The sequence below is a fragment of the Uloborus diversus genome, chromosome 4 (assembly GCF_026930045.1).
Source record: "Uloborus diversus isolate 005 chromosome 4, Udiv.v.3.1, whole genome shotgun sequence".
NCBI classification, from domain to species: Eukaryota; Metazoa; Arthropoda; class Arachnida; order Araneae; family Uloboridae; genus Uloborus; species Uloborus diversus.
This window is the reverse complement of record NC_072734.1, coordinates 191,034,525-191,047,899: the sequence shown is the minus strand read 5'-3', so window position 1 is coordinate 191,047,899 and position 13,375 is coordinate 191,034,525. Positions and strand designations below refer to the sequence as shown.

At 33.9% G+C, this 13,375-nt stretch overlaps 1 protein-coding gene across 1 annotated transcript in view; it reads left to right on the top strand.

Annotated features, from left to right (window-relative positions):
- The window catches only part of LOC129221066 (small G protein signaling modulator 1-like), a 95,049-nt gene that overhangs the window by 44,080 nt on the left and 37,594 nt on the right, over positions 1–13,375 (top strand). The window contains exons 14-16 of the mRNA XM_054855503.1: positions 2,008–2,222; positions 5,280–5,490; positions 7,864–7,982. Of these exons, the coding sequence (XP_054711478.1) occupies positions 2,008–2,222; positions 5,280–5,490; positions 7,864–7,982 (545 nt within the window). The remainder of the gene's footprint in view (positions 1–2,007; positions 2,223–5,279; positions 5,491–7,863; positions 7,983–13,375) is intronic.

Sequence of the window (13,375 nt, the reverse complement as noted above, 5' to 3'; positions counted from 1 at the left end):
AAGTTATGGAATTCGATGAACGAATAAATAAGATCTCGTATTGCGACAGAAAAACAGGCTAGAGAAATAATATATCAGATAGGGTGTTTGGGGACTCTTCCCGGAAACATTATTAGAATTTAAGCCCTAAATGCGAAATTTTACAATCTTTAATGACCTAATATTAATAAAAATTAATTGTATGTGACTATCCATTCTACGTCATCGCTACTCCTGAACGACAGAAAATTGAGCATCGAGCCAGGTATCGATAGAGTTGTAATTTTTCTGGCTACTTGTTTCACTTGGTTGCATAATTATATGACTTTAATTAGTAGAGATATTAATTGAAAACGACATTCGTTCTTTCTCGAAGATTAACTGGTTCTTAGTTTTTCCTTTCGACATCTTAGTTTCGCCTTTCCTTTCTTCCTTTTCAAGGCCACATCGCTGACACATTTCTAGCGGAAGTGAAAAACCTAATATGGCGCATTTTTTGAATGCTTTTAAATTGCCTCATACCTTCTGTTAAGGGAAAATTAAAGGTGCTCTAACCTTGGAATGGCTCCAGCGAAAGTGGGTCAAAATCGAATTTTTGAAAGTATTTAGGGTACTGACTCCCCTTAAACGATCAGAGCCCGATCATTCTGATATTGGACATGGGGCTCATTTGTACTTCAGGGCCCCCATAGGCCCGAGTAAGATTTTTGAAGACCATGGGCATGAAATTCATTTTGTCCCCCCCCCATATTTTCGCTTATTCTGAAGCAATAAAATATTTCAATATTTGCGTATTAACACAACCATACTCAATTCAGAGGTAACCTCATATCACAACGTTTAAAAAGTAGAAGAGACATACTATACGATAAATTATATAGGATGGTGGTAAATTTTGCCATTTTACCGTCAATATCAAAGGTACTATGATATAACTTTTAATAGTAAATAGAGACTAAACTTGGAGTGACTTTAGGATTTGCAAAGAGCTCGAGTTTTTAAGGGGAATTTTTATCACCAAATAAGAGATTTTTTCCTTGTCTTGGCATTTGTAAAACTATCAATGACATCATTGTACTCTAGATTCTGAGTGAAATCATTATTTATTTTTAATTAGCATGATAAATTGAGGAGATTTCAGGCCCCCTGAAATCTAAGAGGAGGGGGCCTGTGCCCCGCATGCCAGGCTGCAGTAATCAGGCTCTGTAAATGATTTCCTTCCCGCTTTTGTGCATACTTAGCTTATTTTTTTTAGTGTCTAAACTTTGTGAAGGAGCTAGTATTTTCATAGACTAATAATAAGAGTAGACCGAGCTTTCCCAGACTTGCTGATGAAAAAATTGGTTCATGGATACATCATGTGACTGGTGGAAGGCTTGGCAAAAACTTTGGCAGCATGGTTGCTAGATGGCAACATTATCTATAGTTTGGCATTCGACATGTATTTTAAGTAATGTGTTTTCATTAAAAAAAAAATTTCCAGGTGCAGAGATTGAACTGTTTTTCTTTTAGTTATGAATTATTTTGACATTAGTAATTAGTTTTTGATCACAGTTTTCAGTAACTTTTATTTCATTCGGAACTGCTACGTCAGCGTTGGCGTGAACGTAATGGCGTAAACGCAAAAATGTACTAATCGGTATCTTAAATTGAAATTGTAGGTAAAAATCTTACCATTTGCCGATTCTTTTTGGGCGCTTACATCTTTAATTACTTACAGAGTTATTGAATAAAGAAAATGCATAGTACTATCTAAACCAAAAACTCACTATATTAACAAAATATTTACAACTTAGAACAACAAATTTACAAATCGGACTCCATAAAACATCATTCTTCCGTGTCCCATCATTTCTATTTATTTTATTTCTCGCTCGCGTTGATCGTCTGCTACGATCAACGCCCGCTGTTGCTAGGATATCCACCAGTCACATGGTTTGGTTTATGAGCAGCAAAAGGGTTGCCATAGCTCGGTCTACTCTTATTATTAGTCTATGAGTATTTTACTACAAGTAACCTTCTTTTCAGGGCTGGCCCACTGTCGTCACTTACGCACAGTGCGCACTCACTTGTCTGGTTTGGTGAACTCCATCATGGTCAGTGAGAATCAACCCTCTGATGCTTCCCAAGGGTTGACGCCAATGGCATGGGCTGCTTTGTGCATTGAGGGTAGGCTCCAAGACCCCATGGAGATGCATCGCCTCGTTTATTTTGGCGGAGTCGACCCATCCCTTCGCAAAGAAGTAACCTGATATTTTATGACAATTGAAATGCTATTAAATGTTAATATTCAATTCTGTGTGTACTGTTTAAAGATCATATGGGCAGGTAAAGGATAGTAACTGCAAATGTTTAATTTTTTTGCATTTTGTCATTTGTTGTGTGTTAGCTTTACTCTACAAGCTTGCTTATTTGGCTTCTGCTGAAAAAAAGTATTGTAATACTTGCAGTAGTTTGAAAATATGATTTTTTGAAATTAGGTTTATTATTTGTGCTCAACCTGTAGTATATTTGAGGTAGTGAGAAGCAAAGCGATGTAAGTGTCAAAATTAAAAATTTGGAGATAACCAGTACACATGGTAGGTGAACCCCTCCTCTGTCTTGGGCAAGAGATGGTACTAGTAGCCCTGGTAGGTGCTGCTGTACAGCATGATTTAGAAAAAAAATTCAATGAAAGCCTACCTAGGATCTGAATTTTAAACGCGTTTTACTCGAAACTTGAAAATGTCCACTTACATCCCTTGCTTCTCACTGCCTCATATGAGGCAGTGAGAAGCAAGGGGATGTAAATGGACATTTTCAAGTTTTGAGTAAAATGCACTTAACATCCTAGGTAGACTTTTATCGAAATTTTTTTCTAAATCATGCTGTACAGCAGCACCTACCAGGGCTACTAGTACCATCTCTTGCCCAAGACAGAGGAGAGGTTCACCTACCATGTGTACCAATTATCTCCATTTTTTTAATTTTGCCTCTTGCATCCCCTTGCTTCTCACTGCCTCACATCTTAACAGAAAGTAAAATATTTTCAGAGTAGGGGTGCATCTGTTTTTAAACTTTTTTTTTCTTGATTTCAAATTTTTTTAAGTACAAATGAAATATTTTATAGCAGGAGTAAATTTCTTTTAAGTTGTACAGTAGAGAATCAACAATGGCACAACTTGGGACCAGAGATTGTGGGGACTAGAATTACGCTTTACCTGCCCACTGCAGTAGTACTGATAAACGGATGATCTAAGTATAAAATTGTTTTATTTTTTAGAGCAATTTCCAGCTGTGCAATTTTTCCCTTCAAAAATATTCTTTTTTATTTGTCAACTCATGGTGTGTTACTTATTGAACTGATTTTGACGATTATTGTTTTAATGGATAGGGGCAGGAGTGTTTGTGATCCAAAATTATTAAATTAGAATAGACAGGGTTCGTACAAGTCATGGAAATCCTGGAAAGTCATTGAAAAAATTTTAAGCCAATTTCAGAGATGGAAAAGTCATGGAAAATTGAAATTTTCAATCAAAGTCATGAAAATTTATTTAAAGTCATGGGAAAAGGTCCTGGGTAAAGAGAAAACAACAGTAGCTCAAAGAGCATTAGAAATTTTGAGTGATTTAATGCACATAAAGCTATTAAAATCTTAAAATTGAACACACTGAATTTTGAAATCTCAATGCATCCACTTCTGTAACAGCCGCTCGTCTTTTTTTGCAATGTGATTTTACTGCTTGGACATCACTCATTTTGCATTTACCATTGTTTTCAACACTTTTTATATTTTATATTCTGTAGTAGCAAATTTGCACATTCTTGATTTTACCACGCCCTGTCAAAATAACACAATTCAATTGCATCCTAGTTCATTTCCATCACTCGTAAAAACTTCATTATTAAATTTATAAGACTTTACCTTAATTTGCTGAAGGTTATGGAAAATAAAGATCTTTAGTCAGTTAATAGAATACAGAAATGGGGAATTCTAATACCTACTCTAAAACTGTGCCCAACATACAGCCAGCAAAAGGAATTCATGCAACCCACTGCTACGTTCAATGTCATTAATCAAACACTAAGTCCTGGAATTTCTAAACCTATTAATTCATATGTATTTGAAAAAGTGGATTTGAATCAAAAGATTTATTCAATGCAGAATGTTTTTTTTTTTAAATTTATTTTATAAATATCTGGTTTAGAAACATGAATTTACTAAAGAATGGCTTTACTTTAAGGAACCAAAATACTGTCAAGTTATGTGGATGATTAAATGCACAGTTGATACTAAAAGGCAACTTTAGTCATTACGTGGAAACTTAGTAATGACTCATTCAAACTTTGTCTCATTCATTATCATTCTGCCTGTTTATAAAAAAAAAAAAAAAAAAAACTTTTGGACATTTAAGCATCATTATTTTACATTAACTGTATTTTTACTTTACTTAAATTTAAATGAAGAAGACAATACTTGAGATTTTTAGGTTTACACAGATAATTCTTCGATGACAAGTAAGTGCTTCGATGAGGTAGTGGCATTCACGTAGAAGTTTTGCTAATGCAGGGCTGTGCACCTAGGGGGGACGGGGGTCATGGCACAGAGTATGCCATTATAATTTCTAGGAGGTGTTTTAAGGGGTATTTTTCTCATTTTCAGGAGGGCTCTGATTTGGGGGGGGGGGGGGTCCACGCGATATTGAGTGGGTGTACCCTTGCCCTTAGGGGGGGGGCACCCCCGGCTAATGCTCATTTCCGAAAAAATTGGCAAGTTTTTTATTATGTAGTAGTACTATTCTCTTCATGTAACAAGGTCATGCAAATGTTTATGAAATCATGAAAAGTCTTGGAAAAGTTATGGAATTTTTTTACCCAAAGAGTATGAACCCTGAATAGAATATATATTTCTGAGCTTGGCAAAACTGGCAAGGGGGCTGTGATAAAGGTGTTATCTAAAATTGATTTTAAAAAATAGGAAATTTAGAAGCATGACTTTTTACGCATGTATGCTGGTGTACATGCCTTTTTTTTTTCTTTTTTGTTACTTTAAAATTTTTCTATCAATAATCAAAATTTAGTGGGATTTTAGTGCTTTTTTGAATTTGCGTGTTAACTTACTAGATTTTGAATTCAATCAAGATAGTTTCCACAGATATGTATAGGTCTGTAAGTAACCGGAAACCTGACTCTCAATTTGTATTTCAATACTGTGGACTATATAACAGTTGAGCATATTTTCAATTTAGTCTAATTACTTATAATCAAACACCCAGAAAAAAAAAATTCCTATCTTTCTAAGATGCAGTTCTCTTTTTCAGGTTTGGCCTTATCTTTTGGGTTACTATCCTCCCGATAGCAGTGAGAAAGAAAGGCAAGACTTGTGCATATCTACTCAATCTCGCTATGAGACAACCTTGTCTGAGTGGCTAGCTGTGGAGGCTATTGTGAGGCAGAGGGATAAAGAAGTAATGGCTGCTAATCTGGCCAAGTTATCCTCTGAAAGCAACAATGGCGAAATACCTCTTGTAGGTAAGTATCAAGTGAAATTATTGAGTAGTTAAATCATGGCTGCTAATTTGGCCAAGTTATCCTCTGAAAGCAACAATGGTGAAATACCTCTTGATCAAGTGAAATTATTGAGTAGTTAAATCATGACTGCTAATTTTGCCAAGTTATCCTCTGAAAGCAACAATGGCAAAATACCTCTTGTAGGTAAGTATCAAGTGAAATTATTGAGTAGTTAAATCATGGCTGCTAATTTGGCCAGGTTATCCTCTGAAAGCAACAATGGTTAAATACCTCTTGATCAAGTGAAATTATTGAGTAGTTAAATCATGGCTGCTAATTTTGCCAAGTTATCCTCTGAAAGCAACAATGGCGAAATACCTCTTGTAGGTAAGTATCAAGTGAAATTATTGAGTAGTTAAATCATGGCTGCTAATCTGGCCAAGTTATCCTCTGAAAGCAACAATGGCGAAATATCTCTTGTAGGTAAGTATCAAATGAAATTAGTAGTAAAATAAAAACTGGACTTAAAGATCAGCATGGACGGATCAAGGGTATATCCAGTTTCTGTTTTTGGAGAGGGGGTTATTATGAGAAAGGAAGCTACAAGTGCAATATTCAAACTCAAAGATTTAGCAGATTTGTGCTTGTGGCGAATTTTCTTTACTAATAACAAAGCAGGGCCATATGCAAGGGTTAGTTTATAGGGTTCAAACCTCCTATGAAATTTTTCATCCAGAGAAATGCTTTCCATTATTTATTAATTTTATTCATTTATTTATATTTTGGTGACAAAATAATATTGTTATTATTATTATTATTTCATTTTTTTGTGAAATGAAATTAGTATGACGGAAAACTTGTACAAACACATTGTGTATTTATGGTAGTTATTGAGAAATTCATTTATTATGTAACAATATGGCGTTTTGTAAGAACATCCCCTCCCTCCATTTAGATAATCTATTGTAACAAAAATCAATTGAATACACATGAAACCAAATTTGATAGACCATATAAATGTTTCAAAAAATGTGTTTGGTAAAACCCCCTCCAAAACAAGTCTGGTTACAGCCCTGTAATAAAGCTGAAAGTCTGTGTCTCTGGATTTCTGGATATCTTTGTCTCTGGATGTTTGTATGTCTGTTACGTGCATAGCGTCTAGACGGTGCAGGCAATTTTCATGAAATTTGACACAAAATTAGTTCGTAGCTTAGCAAAGAACACCTCAAAGGGATTTTTCGAAAATTCGATTTTGCTCTTTTTCTAATCCAATTTTAAGAATATTTTCCAGAGCAAAATCATCATAAGATAGACGAATAAATTACCAAGTCATCATAACGTAAAACCGTAACAAATGCCAGTAAATGACCATAGCAAATTGGCAAGAAATTCATCATCCATTATTTGTAAATATACAGGCAAACCAAATGACCTTTTAATTTTCTACTACCGGCAAAGCCATGCGGGTACCGCGCTAGTTTGAAAAATAAGTCTTCAAACTGCAGCTTAAGGCCATCTTTTGTAGCTTGAGGGGGTATAATCCCTTTTCTGGAATTCCTTGAGAGTACTTTATCCGTCTGTAAATTATGTGTATAGAAAGTTTTTTTTAACATAAAAACATTGAGATAGCTCCATTCCATTAGAACTTGAATTGCAAAAGAAGTAGTTTCATTTTCCTTATGTATTGAATGTTTTTCCCAATACATTAGGATGCCTAGAAAGTAACATGTTTTTTTTTTTTTTTCAAGCAAATAATTTTGACAAATTTTTATTTTCAGTCATCAACATATTGTCATCTAGTTTGCAAATTTTCAATTTCAGAACAAAAAAAAAAAAAGGTTTTAGAGCAAAATATCTTGAGCTTTCTTTTGGATCGACAAATGCTCAAGATTTTTAGATTAAAATTGCTGTGATAGTCACAATAAAGGGTAATCAGATGGTGCAAATTTAAGTGAGGCAACCCACTGTTATAAATTATCTTTTCCAGGATCCATCTTGCATAATCATGTTTCAGAAGCACATATTTTATGATGAAAATCACCGAAATATTCTCACTGGACATCCCACCTTCTGATTTCCCTTTTTCTTTTCAATCGCTATGTGACGAAAAAATATAAAATACTTCAAAATTTGGCTGTTATCAAAAATGCCATAGCCATCTCCCTCCTCCACACCAAAAAAAAAAAAAAAAAAATTGATTTTTATAAAACTGAAAATTCCCACCCTGGATGGCAAAAGATTGTTCATAAATGGGGTAATTACATCATTGCTTGGACATTATTTTTTTGAAAAAAATAGTTTGAAAAAAACGCTCACACACATTACTTTCTAGTGATCTTTATGGTTCTTACTTCCGTATTTATTTACTGGATTTCCATTGAACAAACTTTTTAGGCCCTCGTGATGGCAATTTGAGCAATGAAGTATTTGAAGATTTGAGTAGCAGTAGTGAAGATTATTTTGAAAATCCTGAAGAGGACATCCCTGAGGAAGAGGAGGAAGAGAAAGAAGAGGTTTTTATTTTTTTTTCTAATTTCATATTACTATGTTTTCTTATGGGCATCAATTTAAAATTGTATTCTGATGCATTACAGTTAATTCACCATTGCTGTCTTCTTATGTTGTGTGCTTATTTTCAGTAGAGCATCTGTATGCATCTAATTCACACTTAATTTTTTTCATAGTACATCTTTGTATGTATCCTAAAAAGTAGTGCTGAACTAACACTCAGTTAATGTATGCTTTTAAATGAAATCTTATAAAGTAATGCTAGGTGTTTTTAAGTCGTGGTTACTTTCATGCATTCTGACCATTTTTAATTCTTGTTGATGAATATCCTGTGAAGGCCTAATTAGAAATTTTCCAGAGTCAAAAAGTGCCGTTTTGTCATTTTGGGTGTAAAAAAGTTGATGATTAATAACAGTAGGAGACTAATTTTTTACCCTGTTGCAGTTAGTTATGCATCTAGAAAATACGGAAAAAATAAGCTGATACTAGTAGTCCTTTGTAATGAAAATATTGCTTAAACTTAAGAAAAAATAATAACAAGGCAGGTTTTGTTTTGTTGTAAAGGACAACATAACAGTTTCTAGCCTTAGAATTTCCACATTTTTAACCCACCAGGCTATTTTTGTGGAGTGAAAAAGCACATTTTTCATTTTTTCTTAAGTTTAAGCAATTTTTTCACAATGAAGGACTACCAGTGTTGGCTTTTTTTTCTGTACTTCTAGTCAGTGGCGTAGCCAGGGGGGGGCCCACCGGGCCCGGCCCCCCCCCCCCAAATTTTCGTTATCGACATAATAATATTTCATGTAAAAATGATTTTTTTAACCAACTTTTTCGTGGCGAAAAAGTTGGTTTAAAAAAAATTGGTTGTATGACAGCAGTGGTGTAGACAGGGGGGGGGGATGCAAAAAAAAAAAAAAAAAAAAACTAATACCAAACACGAACAAAGTACAGTATGTTTCTGTAAGTCAAGGAGAGAGGAGGCAATTATTCCCACCTAAAGTCCTCTCTCCCGAATCTCCGAGAAACCAAGGCTAGGATGGGGCAAAATTTTAAGTGTTACGCCTTTGATATCACCGCTTCAAGTCCCCTGAGCTATCCGTACTGAATCTTGTCGGATGACTCGTTGACCCCCCTCCCCCCTGTCTAATGATGGGGATTCTTAACCGGTCTGGTCTGGGCGTACTACCAGTCGAGTGTAGAAGGGCCCTAAAGCGGATTCTTCAGTCTTCTATTGTAAACAACGGGGCCCTTTATGCAATGTATGCTCCAGGAATGACAGCGTCTAAATTGATAATGGCCCAGTTTTACTACCCAGTTATCTGTCAGATAGATAGTCTGCGCCACCCGCACTGTCCTCGAGCTGGACAATACTAAACAGATTGCACTAATCACCAGACCACAATACAGACCCTGCCCCTGCCACGGAAGTGCTTTCGGCTCGTATGAAAGCGCAAATTACCCAAATCGACAACAACTTGTCACAGAAATCCACTGACACTTTCCCTTGAAGATTGATGCCTAATACAACTTCCAAATTGTTCCTTCTTGGGGGGGAAGGGAGAAATTTATTTGGATGCAGTGGGATAAGAATCAGTCGTTTTCAGTTCTCTACCCAAACACAAGTTTTATTTTTTGATTCCGCTGTACGTTAAAGTTCTCTTTCAGTTCAGAAGGAAGAGTGCACAAAGAGAAATTTTTGATGGATTCTACAAATAAATGAGGTAAATTATCCTGCAATATTTTATGAACTGCTAACTTTTTATTTCATATTTCATTGCTGTTATTCTTAAAAGAGAAGGGTGTAGGGGGGATTTGGTTTCAAGAAAAAATCATATGTTAAATTTCGAGAGGAGATTTATTGTTTTAGCTACTTTTACATTGAAAAATGCATATCCCATCAAGATTGTCACGAATAAAACATTTTGTACTTATGCTTGAGGATAAGGAAAGAGATTCTTTAATTTAAAAAAAACGACTGTTTATAATTATTAAGCTTCTTATTTATTTATTTCGAATTTAATTATTTTATGATATTTCATTCTTAAGAATGAGAGTTTGGTTTTGTCCCTCTAAGTTCCCAATTTTTGTACTCCTTATTTGCAAATAGTCGACGAAATGACTTTTTTTTTTAAAGTAAGAATAAGTAAAAAAAATTGGTTGATTGACACAAAATTTATTTTCTGGCAGATGTGAAGCCATACAATAGTTTAACGTACCAAAAATGAAAATTAAGTTTAGCTAATAATTCTAGTTAGCTTTACTATTCAATAATTGAATTACCTTTCAGATTTAAAAACAAATAGATTTTTTTTTTTTACAAACCATACGACAGTTCAAATAAAAATGAATAGAGCTGCACATTTGACCAAACAATTATTTGTTTTACTGGGGAAGTGGAGTGAGAAAACTTCAGACAAAACAATGTAGTGACGAACAAAAGAATTGATTAACGTATTACATAATATTTATAATTCAGTTTAATGCGAGTTTCTTTTCCCTAAATTTTATTTAAATACGTCTAAATATTTTTCTTAAGCATCATGAAATTCTTCGAAATATATTTTACCAATTCTACACTAACAGTGAAGTAATTAATGGTACATAATAGCTCCTGTTCTGCTTATTTTAGTTTTTAAACAAATATTATTTTACGTAGCTTCCTTCTTTGTCAGCTCTCTTCTAACTAATGAGATAATTAAAAAGATTAGTTTCTTTAGATTTCAATTTAGATATAAAATCTAAAGTTTTCTTTAGATCTCTTACGGGATTCTAAGAATATATATATATATATATATATATATATATATATATATATATAATTTAAAAAAAATTGAACTTCTGAATGAAGCCTTCTCGATATTTCCTTAGTAAACTAAACTATTTAATTTTGATCCAAATCTTGTTTCAATTGATCAAGGGTACATACTAATCATGAAAAATGATTGAACAATTTTATGGAACACACACACACACAATATATATATATATATATATATATATATAATATGCCGTGGAGGCCAGGGCTGCGGAGTCGGAAGGAAAATGGCCGACTCCGACCCCGACTCCTGGATTTTGAAACGCCCGACTCCGACTCCGAATTTTTTTTAATTTTTTTAAATTGTATTTTTTCAACTCCCTCTCTCCTTTCAGGGAAAGGGGGAAAACCTCTAAACAGAGATGGAAATATTAATTTCTTTTTATGAAAATTTCGAATTTTGTTTTTTATTGTAAATCCAAGACGCATACAACGTTGGAAATTCAATTTAAAAATCAAATTTTCCAACAGTTACGAGTTAAAAAGTGAGATGACTTAAAAATCCATTTTAAAAATTTGAAAAGGATTATCTGTAATTTTTCCCCCCTTTAATGTTTAACAGATAGATATTGATCAAATCGTGTACTTTAAATTTTTGAAAGCTGTAATTTGAGAGGAAAAAAGCTTTTTTTCTAAATCCAAGTTCTTGAGAGGGGGTGGTTTGCCCGGGTTACACCCATCTGATAGATGACACTCAAAATTAATTTCAGAGTTTATAAAAAATATAAATATTTTAATTCTGAAAATTTTTGCGACTATATTTTAAATTATCTTTACTAATATTATAAAGAGAAAGGACGGATTTTTGTGTGTTTATATGTTCGAGGTAATCTCCGGAACCACTGCACCAATTTGAAAAATTCTTTCACTGTGTGAAAGGTACTTTCTTACTGAGTAACATAGGCTATAATTCGAAAAAAAAACAGATAAATAGTTCTTTTTTTATACCAATGTAGGCCCAAATTTCACGTAAATTGCTTATTATTGGCTATTAAAGGGGGTGAAAAATTACTTGCACATATTAATATTATATATCGTTGAAAAGGGTGGAATTTTCCGCGTTCTACGCAATTTGTTTCTATGCTCTAACTTCATTACGACGGGAGCAATTTGTGTTTTTAGCTCGAACTTTTTTAGGCTTAGCTGAAATTTAGGCACTACTTTCTTCATTAAATCTATCAATAAAAAGTGAAGGAATTGTCCCACAGTTTTCTTTTTGGCACCATTGCAAAAAGCGACATTTTTTACGCCAGAAATATCTCGACCCATGGTCGAAAAAATTAGCTTCTATCTTCAAAGAAAAAAAAGTTACAAGCGTTTTTAAGTCAGTTTCGAAATATGTCATTTTGATTCAGGTTGTCAACCATTTTATTTTTACATTTGAAACATATTATTTGATGTCTTTTTTTTGTTTATTTGGCGAAATATTTTAAATTGCAGTAAAAACCGCTTCACTCGCTAAATAGAGTTTTAAAGCAACTGTAAATCTAATTTAATGATTTGACGAAAAGTTTTAAATTACAAAGAAACTTAAATAGTTTTTTTTTTTTTGAAAAGGTGTGTACGCATTTTATACAAAGAAAAACGATCATTTCACATCAGACGGGGAGGGGGCGTCAATTTTTTTATTCAACGGACTACCATTAAATTTTTAGCACGGGCATCGCTGTGCGGGTACTGCTAGTATTTCATAAATTCAATTTCGTTGAAAATAGGGCACATATACGTCAGGAGCTAATTTTACACAAAATGCGGCGGCATACAAATTTGCACTAATAGCTTTTACTATACCTATATTTCTTGTTCACTAAATTTTTAATTTAAATTTTATTGGCTGCTTTAGAATTAACCTTAATATGAAGATTTTAAGATTAACTGCAATTATTGACTGGTGTAATCAAGAAATCATTTACACTTATTTTGTTCCATACTTTTTAGTGAGAACCAAGCTTATAGAAATAGTCTTAATAAAGATAAAAACATTAGATTATTTCATCGAATCTTTTGGATTCGTGCTTTCACGCCAGAACTTCTTTGAATTTGCCGATCACCCTCAAACGTTTTAACCTTAGCTACGGGCCTCGACTTACTAATTTGTTACGTTTTTTTACTATTTTATAACTGAGATCGAACAAAACACTATATTTCTATTTTTATTTGAAAGTGATTACTTGAAAATGTTAGGCAACAAAACCGTTTGCTGACAGTTGCTATTAGTAAAGTTAAAAAGCAAGCAAACTAGGGTACGGCTACAGCGATAAGCATTCAAGCTAGCTGATTGCCATAATGGCTGTTATATTCTCATTGGTATCTTTTTATACATGTAATCGAACCAATTGGTAGTCAGTTTTTAAAAAATGCAAGGAGAGTCAGTGAAAAGGAAAGATAAAAAGAAGCCTGGAGTCGGAGTCGGCATGTTTTCTAACGACTCCAACTCCTTTACCCCAAAATCAGTCCGACTCCGACTTCACAGCCCTGGTGGAGGCACTAGCACACTGTGAGAAAACAGTTTTCCCAAATGTCCATATTCTTCTTTTAATACTGCCCACTCTTCCCGTCTCTACGGCAGCAGTAGAAAGGACA